Here is an 18,923-nt window from a genome sequence, read left to right as displayed (position 1 = left end):
TATCAGCGGAGCTACACTCACACACCAGCTGCCCATCGCTGAGGCCATGCTGACCTGCAAACACAGGACGTGAGTTTTAACATCTGCTGACACGACCTACACCACTGCACCTTCTACACTTCCCCTAACACCGATTCCCAGCGGTCCGCTGATACAAACACACGACCGTCTGTTCTGGTTCTGCGCACACAGAAAACCCTCTGTACATCACACTGTGTGACTGACTGTTTTTCCTACATTCACACCAAAGCTCATCTCTTTTCTCTCTCCCTCTCCCTCTTTCTCTTTCTCTCTCTCTCTGTCATTCTCTCACTCTCTCTTTCTCTACCAGGAGGGATGAAGATTCCTACCAGAAGTTCATCCCATTCATTGGGGTGTGTTTTTATTTACTTATTTATATATTTCATTTTCCATAGGTTTCCATCTAATGTCTGCATATGTGTTTTGACATCTATAAGCTCTGATGACAGAGAGGGTGTGAAGTCACGACACATAACACTGTTTATCAGTCAGTCCACTATTGAGTCTAGTTCAATACATCTACTTCACTATTTATTGAAATGGAATTGATAATGAGTAGTTCATTATTAAATTATTATTGATAATGAATAGATCATTATTACAGTATTATTATTACACTATTACATTTTAGTTACATGCATATAGTCCTTTGTGTGGTCTCATATGAAGGTGGGAATCCATAGGTCAAAGTCATGTGCATTTTGTTGTCGTTTTGTTCGAGCAGGTGGTGAAAGTGGGATTGATCGAGCCAGGCCAGTCGTCAGCAGGTTAGTGTGTCCGTGGAAATCGAATATCTGACCAACTTTCAAGCCGCGCTGGAGTCAGATTATTGACTCAGATTCACAACACCTGTCGTTTTGATGCTAACTGCTGTCGTTTTGATGCTAACTGCTGTCGTTTTGATGCTAACTGCTCTGACCCTTCTCCTTTGTTTCTTAGGAGATTTAGAAGAGGGTGTGGCTGTAAGTTTAGCTGTCCCCTCCACGTCTCCACCTTCTCACGGCTCTCCTGCCAGTCTCAAAGAGACGGCCACGCCCCCTTCCTCTCCCTCTATGGGTGGAGTTTTGGCTGTGCAAGGGTAAGTCTTGACTGGTCTAGGAATCCAGTATGCGATCCCCAACCCCACCTAGGATGGCAAAGAAAGGTTCATGAATAATTAAGGAAAGGGCGTGGCTAGCACTCCAAATAACCAATCACCAAACATTTTTGATCCAAGGGTCAAGTATAACTCCTGGTCTTTCCCCTGCTCCTCCTTCATTTGCTGTGCAGTGTTTACACACCAAAGTACCACAACCTCTCTTTCTATATTATTGACCTGTCCTACATAAAGTTAACGACTCGTCTTTAGGCGAGCCTCATGATAAATACAAAAAGTGTACACATTTCAGTCAGTGCACTACTCCTCACAGAACGCTCGCGGGTGTTTGCTTAGCAACATAAGTTGCAGTGGCTTCTTTGCGGTATTAGCCCGTGAATCATTCACGAACCTTCCAATGCCATTTTAGGGGGAAGGAAAAAAAAATTGCCCCCTGTACTTCGTTTGTTACATCTAAAGCCTCACTCTCAGTTTCCCCTGACTCCGCCCCTTCCTGCCGACTCAAACCTTCCTCCCCCTCCTCCTCCTCCTCCTCCTCTCCCCAGGAGCCCCAGTATGTCTCACGGAGTGGACGCGATCGGCCTGCAGGTGGATTACTGGCTGGCCTCTCTGGCGGAGAAGCGGCGCGAGGGCGAGAGGAGAGACACGGGCTGTAAGAACACGCTGAAGAGCGTCTTCAGGTCGCTGCAGGTCAGCCGACTGCCCGGGATGGGCGTGGCGGACCCGCAGACGCAGGTCAACACCATGGCCATGACGGTGGTCACCAAAGAGAAGAACAAGAAGGGTGAGAGATTATGGTGTCTTGACACGGACAGACACAGGAGTTAAGTTCTGCAGTAAAAAAAAAAATAAAAGAAGAAGAAGAAAAATAAATAATCTCTAGCACCACCTACTGACAGAAGAGCGACATTATTTAAAATGAAATTACACAGTGACTCATAAGCAGACTGGATCTTTTATTCGTATGAATAAACTTTGTATTCAGTCTTTCACTGTTCGCTCTCTCTTTCTTGCTCTCTCTCTCTCTCTCTTGCTTTCTTTCTCTCTTCAGTTCCCACGATCTTCGGGAAGAAACCCAAGGAGAAGGAGGTGGACTCGAAGAGTCAGGTGATTGAAGGCATAAGCCGACTCATCTGTTCCTCTAAGCAACAGCAGACAATCCTTAAAGGTAACTTTCCTTTAGTTTCCTCTAAACAACACACACAATCCTCAAAGGTAACTTTCCTTTAGTTTCCGCTAAACAACACAGACAATCCTTAAAGATAATTTTCCTTTAGTTTCCTCTAAACAACACACACAATCCTTAAAGATAATTTTCCTTTAGTTTCCTCTAAACAACACACACAATCCTTAAAGGTAATTTTCCTTTAGTTTCCTCTAAACAACAGCAGACAATCCTTAGAGGTAATCTTCCATTAGTTTCCTTGAGTTTTTCCCCTGGTATAAACAATGCTAATGAAAAAAAGTGGAATGTCATACTTAAGTAGACCAACCCCAATAAGGACAAGAAAAGCTGAACTCAATTAATTCTCTCTCTCTCTCTCTCTCTCTCTCTCTCCCTCTCTCTCTTTTTTGTCTTTCTCCTCTCGTCCTTCTTTCCTCAGTGACCATAGACGGCGTGGAGTGGAATGACGTTAAGTTCTTCCAGTTGGCGGCTCAGTGGCCAACGCACGTCAAGTACCTCCCCGTTGGCCTGTTCGGATACAGCAAACCACCCTCCTAGGACCACGCCCACCCACCCACCCACCCAACTCCCCTTACCTTTTTCCACACTTCATTCACCCTGTAGCCAAAGCCCTATTGCACACAGCCATCCCCACCATCACCCCCCCCCCCCCCCCCCCCCCCCCCCCCCCGCCCCTCGCCATCACTCACAGTTCCCACCTGGAATTCGGGGCAGTTGTAGCAGCGCTGGGAGAACAGGCCTTGTTCCAAATGTTCCAGACTTGTGTCATGCGGAGGGGATTGTGATGGAGGATTAGGACGTAGGAGTGCGTGTGTATGGGTGTGTGTGTGTGTGTTTGTGTGAGTCAGCGCTGGTCACTTTCATGATTTTTTTGTTTTTTTTTGACGTCACAGCCCTTGGACCCCAGCACAATTCGGACGGCGCTGTCGGCCGGCCAGCCAGCCGTCGCTGTCCGCTGTATAAAGGCAGGGGAAAGAAGAGGCCTGGGGCTAACCCTTACTGATGCAAAGACCTGGGTTTCCTTATGCTAAGACAGTCCGGCTCGGAATGAGGCGTATTCCGTATCTTACTCCGCGCAAAACGCCCAACGTGATGATACTGTTACCACTAACGCTAAAACAGTGATTACGCCGACGGACTACCTGCATCTAACGTACGAATGCATGTACTCAGCTTCTCTAACAGTGCAATTTCACGTAACACAACCTGAAATAAGGCCTTTTTTTTCCACTTCTGTTTCTCCTCTGGATGCTCCCTGTCTCCGACGTTAGGGGTGACCTTCAGTAGTGCAAAGGCTCACGCGTCTGTTGATTACATATACGAATATGTGAATACTTTACATTACCGTTCTTCACACGAATATGCTTTTTGGGTAACGTAAAGAGCTTTTAATCATGTGGTTGAACAGCAAGTACATTTTAAAAAAAAAGAAGTGCCCTTTGTTTAGATGTAACATGTAACTTAGCTTGTTGTTATTAATTTTTATTTTTTTTTACACACTATCGTGACTCCAAAGATCACACACTGGTCAATCAGAATGTAACCATGACAACTCATTCCCTGGGGTAGGAGGGTGCTACTGTCTGCTGTTGTGGTAACCGTGGTAACTAGAATTGACATTCTTCACTGTTGAGAAATGGTGATGGCTGCCCCATCCTGAAGGGCCCGATGCCATGTCTCATAGACGGAGCCATTACTTTATAAATGGAGCAGGCCTTTCTTCTACACACTGAATCCTGGGAGTTGTAGTCTTTTTCTTGTATCCCTACATTTATCTGGGGGAAGGTGAGTCTGGGGCAGCAGGTGGTTTTGGGTTGGGAAACCAGGGCTGGCTCCCTGTAGGTTGTGAAATGCTATGCACTTAACCCAATCCCATCTCTCACAAAAAAAAAAAAGGAATAAAAAAAAAAAAAAGAATTCACTTCCAAAGCACAAGAAGAGAAGGAGTTAAATGATAGCGACCTGTTACCTCAGGTCTGCAACTGGGTCATGACCTTCGAGAATAAAACGTAGGAGGGAACACAAGTAATGTCACAGGAGAAGCAATGTAGGCTTCCCTGTCGAGCCATCAGAACGCTCTGAATCATCCAATCAATAGAGGCTTCAGCTAGCAATGCGCTAGTTGCTTCAATGTCCTCTCCTTCAGCTGTTGTGCTCCTAGGTTATACCTTCCTCCATAATTAGCCAAGAGGGAATACTGATCTAAGATCAGTTTTGTTTTTGGGATTTTTTTTGGGGGGGGGGGTGTTGGGAGGGTGTACATTCTCCCTTTATTTGCTGGGTTTCCCATCTCTTGCCATAGGCAGAGAACATCTGAACTTTATGCAGTCTCTCCGCTAATGTGATGTTAGTGCTTTCTGTTTTGTCTAGGACGTCGTGAGGTATACCGTGCGTTCAGTGACTGGTAACAATATATTATTGTTTTGAAATGTGGTCTAAAAAAGAGAAAAGAATAACAGTATCTATGATATAATGTCGTGCCACATTGAGTGGAATGAGTTTTTTCGTGCGTGCGTGTGCGTGTGTGTGTGTGTGTATGTGCGTTGGTTTGTGTGAGTGGTGTTTTATTTGGCTGTCAGTGGTCATTGTCACTAAAGAATTTATGCTGTGTACATTTTTAGCATCTGGCACACCCTGAGTTGCTACACGAGGTGAGAGAAACTAACGTGAGTGAGACACACAGCTCATATCTGCTCACAAAGTGTGGGCGTTTTCCCTTTACGCATTCAGCCTTTATGCACCAATGGTTCGTGACTGCTGTGTTTTCCCATAACATGACGACCCGTTGGTCAAGTGTTAGGCTGTGATGTTTAGCTCGCAGTGCAAAAAAACCAAAACTTTTGGTTATATCCACAGGCTTCTCTACCGTGCCCTATCATTCTCCAAAGTAAATTGTCCCTGGTTTTTCTTTTTTTTTGCAATGTCAAGTATTATGAAAAAAGTATTACCTTCCAAATAGGTCAGTTGGAGGTAGTTTTTGTTTGTTTGTTTTTTTATTTGTCTTTTTTTTTTCATTTGTTTTTAGCAATAGTTATGGCAGTGTTTTAAGTGTAATGACTACATCTCCTTTTGCTTGAATTTTGTTCCTTGGTTTCCCATCTTTTTCTTCCTGTTTGAATGGGGATTTACCCAAAGGGATGAACACTCCAGGTGTCATTTGTCATTACTCATGCCATCAAAGTAATGTCATTATGATGTAATAGAATGTTACTATGATGCAATGGAATGTCATTGTGATGTAATTCTGTTTTGTAAACATACTTGTTTATGGTTCTTAAAATGGCCATTGCCTCAGGCCATTAGACTCTGGAGTTGTTCTGTAAGATTTTGCACTGTGTGCTTTGAACTTTATTATTTTCTTTTTTTTATGATATTAAGTGTAACAGTTTTATGTACTGATTTAATTCATGTAATTAACATAATCATGAGAAAACTTGATGTGGAAGTAGATGTGAACTTGCTATGTCAGCTATCTGTAAGGGACGTCAGTGAAAACGACCAGCCCTGAGTCATCTGTTACGATGATATTAATTGGTATTATCGGTCATTGATTTTCCAATATCCCATCTGATGATCATTCTAGAACATTCTGGACATTTTCTATAAAACTGAACTAGGTGGCCATTTAGACTATCCATTTTTGTAGCCAGTGAACAAAATATTCTGTGTTTTAAATTACTTCGGTGATTAGAGAACTTTGTGCAACACTCTCTGGATATCAAAATCCTCATATCAAGACCCTGAAAGCCATTTTAGAGTAGAGTTTTGAAGGCCCCCCCCCCCCCCACCCCACCCCATACAAACCCCAAAGTTTTGTTGGAGTGATTTTGAGTATCCATTTAAAGACTAGACCATTTCATGAGCCTTACTCGGGACAGAAAAACAAAATCCTTTTAATGTTTTTCACTCTTTATTTGGCACTGATCATGCTCCTGTGTTATCGTGTCTGATGGAATATTTACATATCACACATTGGATACCAATTATGGCACTTGTGTTTACAAAAGAAATTGTTTCCTGAAGAGAAAAAAAAAAAAAACTGCCAAAACAGTAAATTGTTACATGTTTGTCAATAGGAGCTCAAACAAAAGGTCAATCTGTTCAGTGTTTGGTGTCTTCAGTGTTCTACGTGATGGGGAAACTGTCGAATATGTGGCCACTTTTCCAGTGCACTCATGACAGCGCCCAAGCCTGAGTGATCACTGGCTTCACATGTTCCGCTGAATTTCTAGGTTTTAATGACCAGTGAGTGTCTCTCTCTCTCTCTCTTTCGTTAGTGTGGGAACATGGCCACTATTTGTCATTGTGCTTTTCTATCTGTCCCTGCGTGTTTGCCCTTGAACCTGTGTCTGTACATGTGTTTGTGGTGTGAAAAAAAACAAAACAAAAACAAAGGAATATTAAGTGGAATGAATGATTTGTCAGAGCTATTAATCGAAACTTCATTCTTTGTACTTTCTTTCTCTTCCACTCCCTGTCCGTAATTATGCCTGTTAGCGATCCTTTAACATACCGCACAATCAAGATTGAACTGGCTTGGATTCCACACGCTTTGAATGCTTACAACCAGTGTATTTTAAAGAGGTAAAAAAAAAAAATATCCACAGAATAACACTTCTCCTCATTTTTAGTGAAATAAGGTTTGGATTGAACGTAAATTAATTAAAAGAGTACTTCTCCAAGTTGAAAAAGCCAAGCTCGTGGATGAAGACTTTTTTATTTTATTTTTTTGCACACGGCACATTTTACGTTCAGCAGTCTACAGCTTTCTGCCTCTGCCTATAAACTACAACGCGTGTACATATCTTACAAAGTGCTTGTAATACTTCCCGAGTTTCGTTAATCGTGTTTTATTTTTTATTTGACGTTTTTTGTAGTAATGCTTTTTTCATAATTCAGTTGTCAATCAAACTGATGTGGGATGAACAGATGAAGTGTCTATTGTTCTTTTTTTAAATAAATACACCAGATTTGTAATTAGCCTCTGGGTTTTTCTTTACAGTTTGAGTGTCTTTCAAAATATGATCCATATGATTTAAAAACCTCTATCAAGCATAAAAAATGTGTGGTTTATGATGTAAAAAAAATCGTTGAAAGGTTATCTGGGACGCGGATGAGAAGCTCTTCGCAGAAAACTGAAAAATTACAGAGAGTTTTGTCTGATCACTTTGCTCGTCCGACGTCCACAACATGAAGACACAATTTTTAAGTCGGTTTGTGTGTTTCTATGTTTGTTTGTGTGTGTGTGTGTCTTTTTTTAAGGGTGGTTAGACCCACCTAGCACAGGGCGTGTGTATAGGGGTAGGCGGTGATGTCAGCGCGCCGGGTTGGGGCTTTGGATTCTGGGAGTCCTCGCCGACCAGCCATTTTCATCTCCGTGCTGTCATCCAAACACGAGTAAGCGGACGGACGACAGCAGACCAGAAGTTTCTTAGTCAAACAGAAGCTGATGATGGATAGAATGAAACCGGATTGTCGCATACCGTTATCTTTACTTTACTGAGCATAATCGAAACGCAGCCCCCGCAGTTCGCCGAACGGGTGAAGAGAATAGCGGCTGATTTATATCTAACGGACAAGAGTCATCAGCTAGCTGTGCTAGCTTAATTGGTTAAGATGCTTTATTGTGAATTGTCGTTCTTTTAGTTTACATCTATTTTTTCTTTGTACTTCAGTGATTATTGTAGCAACAGACACGTACGTGAGAAAAAACCGACTAGAAATTTCTGAACAATCGGGGCGCATAAGCCGAAATAGACACCGTCAGAGGCGTACTGGTGACTCTAGCCCTTGCTTTCTGCTTTGGCTAGAAATTGTAAGTAAATTGATTTTGTACGTTTGTTTGAACTTAACATTCTTCTAAGTACAGAGATTGCTGTGAACATAATGATTATTTTCCACCGAAGCAGATCCGGCCTTATTGGTAGATTGTTGACGGTATTGCCATCTTCCATACGGTGCACATCGGCTGACAGCATCATCCCGACAGCAGGTCGCGCTTTGTTCAACTCACTCCAAGAAAGCTAGCTCGCAAGCTAAAAACAGTAGCTTAAATTCACTGTCTCTAGAACAGGACAGTTTGTTGGTTAAATACCTTTTTGCAAGTTAATATTTGCAGATATTTCACAATATAATGTATTTGCGCAGGACAAAAATCGGAGCATATGTTTTGAAGTCGTATTGCGTGTTTCGCAGGTAGTGTTGATATTACACTCCAAGTGTCGAATGTGCCATTGACTTGTGACAATATAACCAGTTGGTACGAGATCAGCTCACATTGTAACTGTCAGTAAGCTATTTTGTTGAAAGACGTGATGGGTATTTTTGGAAACTTGGTTTTAACACGTTATGGTGCGTGCTCAAGACATTGTTCGTTATACAACTGAACAACGGTGGTTTTCACGGAACGATCCGCCACAGCAAGCTGTGTCTCTTATTCAGAAAGAAACCATTTCCCAGTGCTCTCCCCCAGCAACTAATGCCTTTGAAGTCATTACTTGTCCGCAGTTCTTTTCATTGTGTGTTTTGCATATCTTGAACTGAGTCCATTTGATGTTCCGCTTGCCCTACCGGTCACCTTGATTGATCTTCAGTCCGTACCAATATTTTATTCTCAGCTTTCTTCAGTAGACATTCGACTACTTTTACACTGTTATCAGTTTGGGATATGTATAAAGACAGCTTTGACGGGGGGGGGGGGAAAATCAGCATCCCGTTTCGGGACTCGGGACTCCCTCAGTTATCAGGGATGTTACGGACATCCCCATCTTGGTGCATTGCAGTCAATAGACGGAAAGGTGGGGGTGTGGGCGGGGGCCTCCTGGCGGCGAGAGCGTGGAAAAATCCAGGTAGTCCGTTAGAAAAGGTAAAAATCGTGAAGGGTTACGCAGCCCGCGCCTCTGCTGCAGCACGGTGGGTTTGTTTACAGTCAGTTTTTATGTGGAAGAGTTCGTAGTTGTAATGAAAATACATGAAACATCTAAGTATTTGGAGGGTTTAATTGTGATTTAAGTGCTTTTTGGTAAGTGCGTTTGTCCTGTTTCATTAACTTGATTACTATTATATGCAACGGTGCGCACTGTTTACAGAATAAGTTAAGTCAGGAGACGTTTAAATCCAGTTGTCTTTGTGAACAAGGTTTTATAAACAGGGAAGAGTGATCGCTAATTAACCATCCATAAAGCTGCAAGTCTCAAAAATAGAAAAAACAGGTTCGGACATGACTTGTGGCTACTTTTGATTTATAATACCATTAGCACGTTATCAGCACATTGTTAGGGCATCAGTTTGCCCAGTTTGGTACTTCTCTCGGGGAATTTACCACATTTTACATATATTTTGATTCACTCTAAGACTCTATTCTGAAGTCTTGTATTCCATCCGTAAACCTTCTAGAATTCTCTGCGGTGCGCTTTTTCTCAGAAAACACTAAATCACTTAGGCTGACGTAGAGATGAGCAGATTGACTGGAGGGCAAGTGTTTGGGTGAGATGGTTGCTGCGTCGGTATTTTTGAGTCCTGATTCTGTGTGGAACAGCTGTTGTTGTCTGGACAGATGAGGGCGAGTGACAGTTTGCTAAGCTATGCGATACTAAGCAGGACCGACTGACGGTAATGAAGTGGCACAGCGGCTAAAGCGCCTCAGAAACGAGGTTTTGCCCGTGAATCGTCAGTTAAGAGACTGAGAAGTACCGTGTTGTGTATTTACAAGTTCTAATGTCCATTGTCAAGGTTTTTTTACCGGACATGTCGTCACCCATTCACAGAAAGATAGAGCTTTGATTTAGGCTTAGCTTATATAGTAGCTCTCTCAAAAATCACCTCATTGTTCCCTGCTCTCTTGTTTTCCGTTTCAGTTCAGGAATGGTTCAGTAATAGCATGACTATCACAATATAATTTTGCCAGATCGGTTCACACTGTCATAAATTTATAGAATCTACATATATTTTCAGAAGGGTAAAAAGATGACACTCTCTTTTTATGATCTTCTCTTCCCATCTTTTTTTCCTTCCCTCCTTGTCCACCATTCTTTCTCTCCCTCTCTCCAGTCGTCTTGAGTGTGTGAGGCCTGCTAGGCGATGTCCACTATGGTTTACCCGCGTGATGAGACCTTGGAGAGACTCACGCAGGATGAGATAGTTCTGAACACCAAAGCTGTGATCCAGGGGCTGGAAGCCCTGCGTGGAGAACATGCTCAGCTCCTCAACTCCCTGCTGGACTGCAGCCAGCCCCCGGCGGCCCAGGAGAAATCAGGCCTGCTCCGCAAAAGCATGGAGGCCATCGAACTGGGCCTTGGAGAAGCTCAGGTACGAAGCGCAGAGGTCCTGCTCGGAAACCACTGACCTGAGATCAGCTAGCTTGTGTTTGTTAAAGCTGTTCGTGAGATGAGTCAGCGTGATTCGGCGGTCAGTTGTCAGCCAGAGGCTCAGTGAGCAGAGAATATTTCACAGTGGTAAATGTTTAATGTAAACTGAAGTGTTTTAAAGGCTTTGGACCAACTTAAAATCTGTTATGTCCACATTCATTATGGTCACTCAGTCACCCAATTTCACGATGTTTTTTGGTCTCTCATCCCTCCCACTCTTATTGTCCCTCTTTCTTTCTTTCTTTCTTTCTTTCTTTCTTTCTTTCTTTCTTTCTTTCTTTCGTCCTTTCTTTTTTGTCTTTCTTTCTGTCTTTCTCTTTTCTTTCTTTCTTTCTCTCTCGCTCTCTCTCTCTCTCTCTCTGTCTCAGGTGATCATTGCCCTGTCGGGGCACCTGAGCGCGGTGGAGTCGGAGAAGCAGAAGTTGCGGGCCCAGGTGCGCAGGCTGTGCCAGGAGAACCAGTGGCTGAGGGACGAGCTGGCCAGCACCCAGAGCAAACTGCAGAAGAGTGAACAGAGCGTGGCCCAGCTGGAGGAGGAGAAGAAACACCTGGAGTTCATGAACCAGATCAAAAAGTTTGACGACGACGTCTCGCCCTCCGAAGAGAAGGCCAGCGAGACCTCCAAAGACAGCCTGGACGACCTCTTCCCCAACGATGACGACCAGGGACCAGGTAGCGTCACGTCCCAGTGTGCCTCAGCTGTAACAGGCTGGCACACTAGCTCCATTCTTATAGCAGTTCCTCTTCTAGGTATAGGACTAAATAAATGGTGTTTGGATCCATTTATTGTTGTCGTATGACAAACGGCATGTAGGATTGTAACTGAATGTGATTTTTACGCTGCATGCTTTCAACTTTGCCTTTTATTTTCTCACATCCTTTTTTTTTTTTTATCTCTCTCACAACCCTCTTTTGATACCGATTAACCAAAATCAAAAAGCATATCTATCACAGAAATCTTTGTGTCAGAAATGTTTTAAACCCATTCATTTAGTGAACGCTTTTATCCCAAAGCAGCAGCTTTCAAGGCAGGCAGAATACAAACCCAACACGTAGCCATTAAAGACCTGCCTAGTGCACAGAAGCGCCACTGCTAAGTTCAGTATTATGATTAACTAAAGGTTTCAGTCTAATTCATGCATGTAAACATACGTTTGAAAGCTGGTTAAATAATGTTTTATGAAGAGAAGGGAGAGAATGTGGAATGTCCGGGAAGCTTCTCTAACCCCCCCCCCCCCCCCCCCCCCCGGTGCGTTCCCGCCCTCTCCAGCCCAGCCCAGCGGGGAGGTGGCCGCCCAGCAGGGCGGGTACGAGATCCCCGCCCGCCTGAGGACCCTCCACAACCTGGTGATCCAGTACGCCTCCCAGGGCAGGTACGAGGTGGCGGTGCCGCTGTGCAAACAGGCGCTGGAGGACCTGGAGAAGACGTCCGGTCACGACCACCCCGACGTGGCCACCATGCTCAACATCCTCGCCCTCGTCTACAGGTGGGCGCAGAGCCGGACCGCCACGGTCCCCGTCGTGCCGTTCGACGTCCGGGCGTTCGCCTTGTGCATACACATACCTAATACACATACCTAATACCTAATGCTGTCTTGTATCGTCTGGGTTTGAATAGGTCAAGCTGGTTCTCTGGTTCTGTTTAGTATCAGCGGATTGGGAAATCAAGAGCGTTGTGTGTATTTTGCAAGTTGCAACAGAAGGGCCTTATTCTATTAAAATCCATTACCTTTTAAAAATAGACATTAAACCCAATTAATGAAATAGAAATTTGAAACATCCTGTTGAGTTCTCGCCACCGGGTCTGGATCCTACTGAAACAAGACGTAGCCCATCTGTAATGTCGTATGTGATACCTGCAAACAGCACCTTTAACATCCTGCTCTCTGATGTATATGGATATTAAACCTTTTGTATATAGATATTACGATGTGTATATAGATATTAAATGGGGTTTTTTTTGCTCTGGCTCCAGGGACCAGCATAAGTTCAAAGAGGCAGCCCACCTGCTGAACGACGCCCTGGCCATCAGAGAGAAGACCCTGGGGAAAGACCACCCGGCCGTGGCCGCCACCCTGAACAACCTGGCCGTGCTGTACGGGAAACGGGGCAAGTACAAGGAGGCGGAGCCGCTGTGTAAGCGAGCACTGGAGATCCGAGAGAAGGTACGCGCCTCCACACGGCCGCACGTCAGAGGAGAACGTTCTGTAGGAGAACAAACTCATAATCTGAGTTTGGATTATCACGTCAGCATCTTCACCGCCTCAGTGTTGACGGCGTCTAACGCTTAGAGAAATTATATCGTAATCCGGTGATTTTAATAGGATAAGGTCATTTTTCACAGTCATTATTTAGTATTGGGTGCTGGCTCCAGTGGTCGAAAGTAAACAGTTAAATGAATAGAGAGTATTTTAGTATTAGGTAAACAAATATCTGTTTCATGGAAAATGAAACATTTTACAGCTAAGGTTGTTGAATTGTTTGCATTTCTGTTTTGAGTTTGGTTAATGTACAGTGGATAACAGTAAAATGGTTGGTGTGTGTGTGTGTGTTTGTGTATGTGTGTGTGTGTGTGTGTGTGTGTGTGTGTGTGTTATGTGTTTAGGTCCTGGGGAAGTTCCACCCTGATGTGGCCAAACAGCTGAATAACCTGGCCCTGCTCTGTCAGAACCAGGGCAAGTATGAGGAAGTGGAGTATTACTACCGCAGGGCCCTGGAGATCTACGAGTCCAAACTGGGCGCCGACGACCCCAACGTGGCCAAGACCAAGAACAACCTGGTGAGGAGAGGACCTCCACCGTGACAAAAAATAGAAAACCTACCGAATGACTGCCTTTCGAGATTTAGGGTTAATGTTTTATCTCTGCTGCTTTGATCAGGTCAATGTTTGAAAAGGATTTGTCTTTAGTAAGGGAATTTTATGCTTTATTTGGACTCGGTCATTAATTTTCGTTCCAGGTGGGTGTTAATATTTAGCTCTCTTAAGGTGTTTGTTTAACGTACCGTATTTTGTTCATTTAGAAGCATGCTTTTGAAGTCCCCGGTTATGGTTGGGTTTTTTTTTTTGAGCAGCACTGAATCTAATTTTGAAATCTAATTTGAGGCTACAGATCTCAGTTCAGGACAGGACATTGAGTGTCTGATATTTAACAAGGCATGACTCTTATTCCCTGCGTTCAGCGTCTCTGCGTTTTGGTATCTGGGTCTATTTCTGGAAACTGAAATGCGAATACTTAACTTTAATGTGAAGGTCAAACATTAACATTCACGAGCTCGTTTTCTCCGTGTCAGGCGACCTGCTACCTCAAACAGGGCAAGTTCAAAGACGCAGAGTGTCTGTACAAGGAAATTCTGACCCGCGCCCACGAGAAAGAGTTTGGATCCGTCAACAGTAAGTATCTGTTTTCGTCTGGATGTTCCTTCATCCTTCACTATCACTGTGTAATAAATTTCCTCTGGTTTCATACAAAGAGTAGTTTGCTCTTCAGTTAACACAGATGGAAGATTTTCAGTATTTTAACGGTTTTTAAGAGAGTCGTTTATTTTTTTTCCCCCAAGATTGTCGTCTCCTGCTGTTCGACTGGAGACAGCTCTAGTATATCTGTGTCAGTGTGTGTGTGTGTGTGTGTGTGTTACCTTAGGGATTGAGTATACTTTCTCAAAGAGGTCAACAGGTCAGGGCTAATCCTGACCCTGTCGTGCACACAGAGACTTTACACTCACTGTATCCTTCTAATCAGTCTTAAACCAATCAACCAGTGACACGCTCTCAGAAGTGCACCGTCATGATCGGACGCAGCCAGCTACGCTTAACACACACACACACACACACACACACACACACACACACAGACGCAGGGTTACATCACTGTCCTAATACATCAACTCTAAATATAACACAATGCAGTTCTAACCACAGACTGAAAATCTTTTTTTTTTTTTTTTTTTTGAACCTTTCCTAGATGACAACAAACCAATCTGGATGCATGCGGAGGAGAGAGAGGAGAGCAAGGTAAGCATGCTCACTGTGAATTACTATAAATACCAGGTCGTGTGACCAGGACCGCTCGAACACTGGGACAGATAGATAGAGGTGGGTTGGTGTAGTGACAGTTGATTTTCTCTCTCACAGGGAAAGAAGAAGGACGCAGGTCCTTATGGAGAATACGGCAGCTGGTACAAAGCCTGCAAGGTGGACAGGTGACTATAGTCAAAAACAACTCATTTTTAAGACTTACAAAGTGTACAGAATCTTATTCGTTTTCATTTTCTCCGTGACGGGTTTAATAATTGTATTCGTTTAATCTCTTAGAGGTTTACTGTTTGAGTCTGCAGAATGAGGGTTTGTTTTCATTGCTTTGATAGAATGAAAGCTGATTTTATTTTCCCTGTTGGTCTTGGATAGCCCCACTGTCAATACCACTCTCAAAAGCCTGGGGGCGCTGTACCGCCGACAGGGCAAACTGGAGGCAGCCGAGACACTGGAGGGGTGCGCTAGTAAGACCCGTAAACAGGTACAAAAAAACCCCAAAAACTTCACAGTCCTGACTGGCGTTCAGAAACACAGTGACCTGAGTCAGCCTTGGAAGGCGGAGTCGAATCCCAGCTCTTCACGCGTGTGGTGTTTTCTCTCTCTCTCTCAGGGGCTGGATGCCTTTAATCAGAGTAAGGTGGTGGAGCTGCTGAAGGATGGAGGAGACAGACGGCAGAGCCGAGAAGGTCTGAATGGCCCCGGGGGCCAGCGGGGCGACGGCGAGGGTGACGAGGCTGAGTGGAACGGGGTCAGTTCTCTCTCTCTCTCTCTCTCTCTCTCTCTCTCTCTCCCTCTCTCTCTCTCTCTCTCTCTCTCTCTCTCCCTGTCTCCCTCTCCCTCTCTCTCTCTCCCTGTCTCCCTCTCTCTCTCTCTCTCTCTCTCTCTCTCTCTCTCTCTCCCTCTCTCTCCCTCTCTCTCTCTCTCCCTCTCTCTCCCTCTCTCTCTTTCTCTCTCTGTCTCTCTCTCGCTCTCTCTCGCTCTCACTCGCTCTCTCTCTCTCTCGCTCTCTCTCTCTCTCTCTCTCTCTCTGTCTCTCTCTGTCTTTCTCCCTCTCTCTCTCCCTCTCTCTCTGTATCTCTCTCTCTGGCACCCACCTACACCACATGCTTAAAGAAACCCAGCCCCCAATTTAGATTGGCCACTAAAAAGACAAAGATCAAATGTTGACTTGCCTGCGGACGAATAATATGATCTCTCGAGCTCTGTGAATGGGTTGAAATATTAATTGTAATTTTTAATGATTGTAACTGTAATTTCCTCATTCCTAGCTTTGTCAGTGTGGTCAAACAGTAATTCTCTGTCTGTCCCGGCGCGTCTAACGTTAACCCTGCGTGGTGTGCGTGTGCCGCAGGACGGGAGCGGATCCCTGCGCAGGAGCGGGTCCTTCGGGAAGATCAGGGACGCGCTGTGGAGAAGCAGTGAGATCCTGAAAAAGAAACTGCAGGGCAGTGGCCCCCAGGAGCCCCGAAACCCCGGGTGAGTCTCTGATCCAGGAAAAAAAAAAAAAAAAAAAAAAACAGGAATGAATGATTGACACTTTTCTGTGGTTTAGCTCTGACTGAAAAACAAACAAACAAACAAACAACAACTCTCTTTGTTTGTCCCTCAGAATGAAGAGAGCAAGCTCCTTGAATTTCCTCAATAAGAGAGCAGAGGACACTGCACAGGTGATCACGCACGCACACACACACGCACACATACGCATACATGTACAGGCACACACGCACACATACACACACACACACACACACACACACACACATATACGCGTACATGTACAGGCACACACGCAAGCATACACACACACATACATGTGTAAACATAGACACACACACACACACACACAGATACAGAAACACCAACAAATAGATGCGCACAAATCCAAACAGACACACAAACCACAGCGTTCAGTGAACGCTGGACTTGTCACACAAAAACACCAGTCTGATTTGTGCCTTATTTAAAGTAGTGTGGTTAAAACCGACAGGAAACCTTGATGTTTTGTCCTGTCTGTCTTTAGGAGGAGAACAGTGGCCTATCAGACTGCAGAGGACTCAGTGCCAGCAACGTGGACCTGACCAGACGCAGTTCTCTGATCGATTAAGACGCGAGACCGTATTTGGACGAGGGGCGGGGCTCATGAGGAGAAGCTGATTGGTTATCAGATTGGGATGATACACGCCTACTTATCACTATGTTATTCTCCTTCAAATCGTTTTTTATAAAAAAAAAAAAAGTAACTTTGAAAAGACAAAAAAAAAAGAAAATCAAAAACAAGACTTCTGATTTGGCATAGATTGTGTTACACACGAGATCTGTGTCTTGACTTGCTGTAAAGTACGCTTGAGTAAACAAGTTCAGGAAAAAAACAGAACATACAATAACCACAAAAAAAAAAGAAAACAAAAACCCCACTACAATACAGCATGCTGCTTACTAGACGACAGATGGAAGTGTTGCATAGGTGACACCTAGTGGTCATTCAGAGTTATAGCATGATAGCAAAATCGCCAGCATACCATAGTCAACTGTGTATGAAATCATGTTGTATATGAACACTCTACTTAAGTTAGTGATCAGATTACCGTTTAGAAAAACACTACATATAAATGTTTCACTAGTGGCATGAACACTGCTAATGCAAATGTCATTCCACAAAAAAAAAAAAAAAAAAACAAAAGTTATGCTTGAATGGTTCAAAAGTTACTTACTTTACACAGGTCTGTTTGGGATTTCAGATACTTTGAAGAGAGGAAAAATACACTTTTTTTCAGTTGTGGGTGGGGAAAAAAATACGGTACGGACTTATGTGTATAAAAACAAGAAAAGTATGAAGTGGACAACAGCACCGACACGGTAAACCTCATGTTTTGCCTTCTAATCTGTATGTATATTCTGGTTTAAATTATTCAGTTTCTGTTCTGTTGTTTTGCCTTTTGTCTTTTGTATATAGTTCGCTTGGATTTTGTTTACAGGGTAAAGTGTAGTGGTATCTCTGTTTGGAAACTGCTGGGAAAAAAAACAAAAAAACAAACGCTTTGAGACTACTGAACGGTTACGAATATTTAGAATCGCCAAGCACTTGTTTCATACTGAAATTTGAGAAACTGCACTTTCCGTGTCTGTTAATGGCTGATATTGAAAGAACCTCGTGATGTATGGATGAATATACCCAGTTTTTTTTACTGTTTCGTGTTTTGGCTTAAGTCAAAAACACATCGCCTGCTACGGTTTGTGAGTACGTTCTGTATTTATGGATGAAGCCTAATGATTTTGAATCAGACACATGGCGCAACATTTTAAAATGTCTGAATTTGCATATCTGACTCCTATTGGTCGTGAAGATGTCACAGATGTGGTTTCTAGGCCAATCATTGGAGGCCAGCTGAGATTCATATCTCCACTGCATTGGTTCTCTAGTCAAGACTTTGATCAGTAAGATTAGGGTGAGATTTTCTGCTCAAAAAAAAAAAAAACTACCTGTTTTCAATCATTTGAACCTTTCGTCCCTTTTTATGTTGATGAATGCTCTGTGTACTTGATTGTAATTAAAATAAAGCTGTGATACTCCACATTTAAAATGTTACCAAGAACAAACAAGTCATGTTGATAAATGTCGTTAAAATGTATTCCTCATACAATGCCCTATGTTTACTTTTTAAGAAGTGCAGGGTATGGAGTTCGAATGCTGCGCTTTGATTTGAATGTTTTGTATGTCTTAATTTTGTGGTTTTGGGCTGGGCATATGACGAAAATGAAAAGACATTTTGTGTTTTTCGCTCTTTCAAACCTTCGAGACATCACTGTTGGTGTGTAAGGTTAAGCAAGACAGCCATACAAGCTTTAGAATGTAAAACAGTGGCGAGAACAGCGGTTTTCAGAAAGTGCGCGTCGATGCCGGAATCGGTAATCGTTAACTGAAGGAGATGGTCTTGTGTGGTTCTAGAAGACGTGAGCAGTGCACTGGTTAGTGCGCCTAATCCAGAGTTCACCTCAGTGAAGCTGTGAGTGTTCTGTCGGCTTTACTGTAGAGTTCTGCTGCCTCTTCTATGACATCACAGTCCTCTCCTTCATCTTATTGGACCAGCTGGGAGATAGGCGTTTGGAATTGAGTTTTGATACTGCATGTAAGAGCAAGCCAGAGGTGATAGACGGTAACCAATGGTAACCAAAAACGTGTGCTCGAAAGACAAGTGTATATGGTTGGGAAAGCAGAAGGAG

The 18,923-nt window shown here is 43.6% G+C and overlaps 2 protein-coding genes across 4 annotated transcripts in view; both read left to right on the top strand.

The window, feature by feature from the left end:
- pacs1 (phosphofurin acidic cluster sorting protein 1) overlaps positions 1-2,871 on the top strand; it is a 36,492-nt gene extending 33,621 nt beyond the window's left edge. Inside the window, exons 18-24 of the mRNA XM_030780841.1 lie at positions 1-69; positions 332-374; positions 746-788; positions 961-1,099; positions 1,663-1,901; positions 2,169-2,285; positions 2,722-2,871. The exon at positions 1-69 is cut by the window's left edge and continues 34 nt beyond it. Coding sequence (XP_030636701.1) covers positions 1-69; positions 332-374; positions 746-788; positions 961-1,099; positions 1,663-1,901; positions 2,169-2,285; positions 2,722-2,840 — 769 coding nt within the window. The 3' untranslated portion in view covers positions 2,841-2,871. The remainder of the gene's footprint in view (positions 70-331; positions 375-745; positions 789-960; positions 1,100-1,662; positions 1,902-2,168; positions 2,286-2,721) is intronic.
- Positions 2,872-10,382: 7,511 nt separating this feature from the next.
- On the top strand, positions 10,383-16,840 carry klc2 (kinesin light chain 2). 3 transcript variants are annotated; one of them, XM_030780848.1, is made up of 13 exons: positions 10,383-10,610; positions 11,038-11,357; positions 11,950-12,156; positions 12,645-12,834; positions 13,275-13,448; positions 13,961-14,060; positions 14,632-14,681; positions 14,802-14,869; positions 15,075-15,183; positions 15,313-15,450; positions 16,054-16,178; positions 16,312-16,369; positions 16,723-16,840. In XM_030780848.1, exons 1-13 carry the CDS (start codon positions 10,383-10,385, stop codon positions 16,804-16,806), a joined length of 1,851 nt encoding a protein of 616 aa, XP_030636708.1. In that variant the 3' UTR covers positions 16,807-16,840. The 3 variants fall into 3 exon arrangements, with proteins under 3 accessions (XP_030636708.1, XP_030636706.1, XP_030636709.1); XM_030780846.1 differs by having other exon boundaries at positions 11,038-11,359; positions 11,940-12,156; XM_030780849.1 differs by having other exon boundaries at positions 10,383-10,625; positions 11,287-11,357.
- Positions 16,841-18,923: the final 2,083 nt, after the last annotated feature.

Source organism: Chanos chanos, chromosome 7 (genome assembly GCF_902362185.1).
Source record: "Chanos chanos chromosome 7, fChaCha1.1, whole genome shotgun sequence".
NCBI lineage: Eukaryota > Metazoa > Chordata > Actinopteri > Gonorynchiformes > Chanidae > Chanos > Chanos chanos.
The sequence above is the reverse complement of the archived record's forward strand: the minus strand, read 5'-3'. Positions and strand labels throughout refer to the sequence as shown.